This window comes from Anguilla anguilla, chromosome 7 (genome assembly GCF_013347855.1).
Source record: "Anguilla anguilla isolate fAngAng1 chromosome 7, fAngAng1.pri, whole genome shotgun sequence".
Taxonomy (NCBI): domain Eukaryota; kingdom Metazoa; phylum Chordata; class Actinopteri; order Anguilliformes; family Anguillidae; genus Anguilla; species Anguilla anguilla.
In genome coordinates this window covers 115,001-117,500 of record NC_049207.1, presented here as the reverse complement: position 1 = coordinate 117,500, position 2,500 = coordinate 115,001, and the positions used below count along the sequence as shown (strand labels likewise).

The 2,500-nt window shown below is 48.1% G+C and overlaps 1 protein-coding gene across 1 annotated transcript in view; it reads right to left on the bottom strand.

Annotated features, from left to right (window-relative positions):
• The window catches only part of arhgef11 (Rho guanine nucleotide exchange factor (GEF) 11), a 30,915-nt gene that overhangs the window by 21,551 nt on the left and 6,864 nt on the right, over positions 1-2,500 (bottom strand). The window contains exons 9-11 of the mRNA XM_035425108.1: positions 1,927-2,034; positions 1,794-1,842; positions 1,663-1,700 (exon numbers count right to left, since the gene is read on the bottom strand). Of these exons, the coding sequence (XP_035280999.1) occupies positions 1,663-1,700; positions 1,794-1,842; positions 1,927-2,034 (195 nt within the window). The remainder of the gene's footprint in view (positions 1-1,662; positions 1,701-1,793; positions 1,843-1,926; positions 2,035-2,500) is intronic.

Genomic DNA, 2,500 nt, shown 5'->3' with positions numbered 1-2,500 from the left:
GAGAAACAAACCTGTCCACAATCTGAGATTACAGCAGGAGAAACACACCTGTCCACAATCTCAGATTACAGCAGGAGAAACACACCTGTCCACAATCTCAGATTACAGCAAGAGAAACACACCTGTCGACCATCTGACATTATAATCTCTGCCTCTAAAAGCAATTAAATTAAAATAAAAACCAACATAATATTTTTATTTTTAATAAGTAATAGATGAAACGTGTGTGTTTTACCTGTCAGGTTACAGGGGAGTCATGCTACCTAGAACTTTATCAAGGCTGCTACTGCACAATATTCTGAACTTTGACAGAACAGCGATAAACCCTGCCGGTTATAATGGGGGGGGGAGAGTGCAGGGGCGTTCAGGTGCTCGGTGACTGAAGAGGACCCAAGGAAGAACAGTAATATCCAATTCAACAATACCCCCCTCCCCCCAGACCACAACACTTGGGAACCCTGGGATAAAAAGGGGGAGGAGTCAAGGCTGAGATGCAGTTCTGTGCTGGTAATGATGCTCACAGGTCTGCAACGCTCCTCAATTAGAAGCTTCATCTACAGCATTCTGTGGAAATGATCACCCAGCTGATACTGGCGTCTGTGAAAACCTACGCTGAGCACAGGCTGGGGTCTGGTGTCTGTGAAAACCTACGCTGAGCACAGGCTGGGGTCTGGTGTCTGTGAAAACCTATGCTGAGCTGTTATGAGCTATTATGGGCTGTTATGAGCTGTTATGAGCTGTTATGAGCTGTTAATGAGCTGATAGGGGCTGTTATGAGCTCTTATAGGTTGTTATGAGCTGTTATGGGCTGTTAATGAGCTGTTATGAGTTGATGTGGGCTGTTATGAGCTGTTATAGGTTGTTATGAGCTGTTATGAGCTGTAATAGGTTGTTATGAGCTGTTATGAGCTGTTTTGAGCTGTTATAAGCTGTAATGCGCTGTTATGGGCTATTATGAGCTAAGACCGGGCCCACAGTCCTGATGAACTGAAACGTGGTCAACACTGCAGACCACAGCCAGTGTGAAAGCACAAGGCTCTATGGCTCCTCATAAACAGAATGCGGGCTGAGACAGAAGCACACATAGGACTATGCAACTAATACTGCTTCTGCTGCCCCATCCTCCATCTCCCTCTCTTCCCCTCTTTCATCCTCCATCTCTCTCCCTCCCCCTCTGTCAACCTCCACCCCCCTCTCTTCCCCTCTTTCATCCTCCACCTCTTTCATCTTCCACCTCCCTCTCCTCCCTCTTTCATCCTCCATCCCCCTCTTCCCCTCTTTCATCCTCCATCACCCTCCCTCCCCCTCTGTCATCCTCCACCGCCCTCTTCTCCTCTCTCCCCACCTCCCTCTCTCCCCCCTTTAATCCTCCATCCCCCTCTCTTCCCCTCTTTCATCCACCTCCCTCTCCCCCTCTTTCATCCTCCACCTCCCTCCCCCTCTTTCATCCTGCACCTCCCTCTCTCCCTCTCTTTCATCTTCCACCTCCCTCTCCTCCCTCTTTCATCCTCCATCCCCCTCTTCCCCTCTTTCATCCTCCACCTCCCTCTCTCCCCCTTTCATCCTCATCCCCCTTTCTTCCCCTCTTTCATTCTCCATCTCCCTCTCTCCCCCTCTTTCATCCTCCACCCCCCTCTCTCCCCCTCTTTCATCCTTCCTCACCTCAAGGTCTCCTTCCGTTGAATCATCTGATGGGCCACCTGCACAAACAATGAGCTGTAAGTCACTCTCTCTCTCACACACACACACATACACAGACACACACACCTATTCTTCCTCCCACAGACACTCACCCTCTCCTGCTTTCATATAGTTCGCTCCTGACTCAAATCGAGCTCCATCCTGAGAGAGAGACACAGAGAGAGATCCAGTTGATCATGGTTTTAAAAATGTCATCATGGAAACAGTCAAAGTAGGTAGTCTCACCAGATCCTGCTGAATCTTGAGCTTGACTTGGTGAGCCCGCCTCTTTGCACTTTGTAATCGCTGTTCCAGTAAGGGGGAGGGGCTAAGAGCCAGTGCCTCCTGCAGGGACTGCAGACATAATTACATGATTCTCCTACATTTACCTGAACAAATCACACCTGCTTTACCTAAAAACAAATCACACCTGCTTTACCTGAACAAATCACACCTGCTTTACCTGAACAAATCACACCTGCTTTACCAGAAGAAATCACACCTGCGTTACCTGAACAAATCATACACCAACACTTCCAATTGGAGATCACACTGTCACACAAGCTTGAAATCTTGAACAAATGGAGTATGCATCCAGGTACTTTATACTACTCCTACATGGATGCATGCTTGCTAAGTGCATTGGAGCATGGTAGTATGCAGTTTGGGGCACAGCTACCTATTCACAATCGCACCTACAGTTACCTGCACATACTCATTCCAGCAGTGTGCATAGCTGTGGTTGTGTGCACAGGTGAGTGCCTTTGTGAAGTGCTCCTAAGGTGCAATCTCTACGTAAGTGTGAATGCATTGAGTTAAG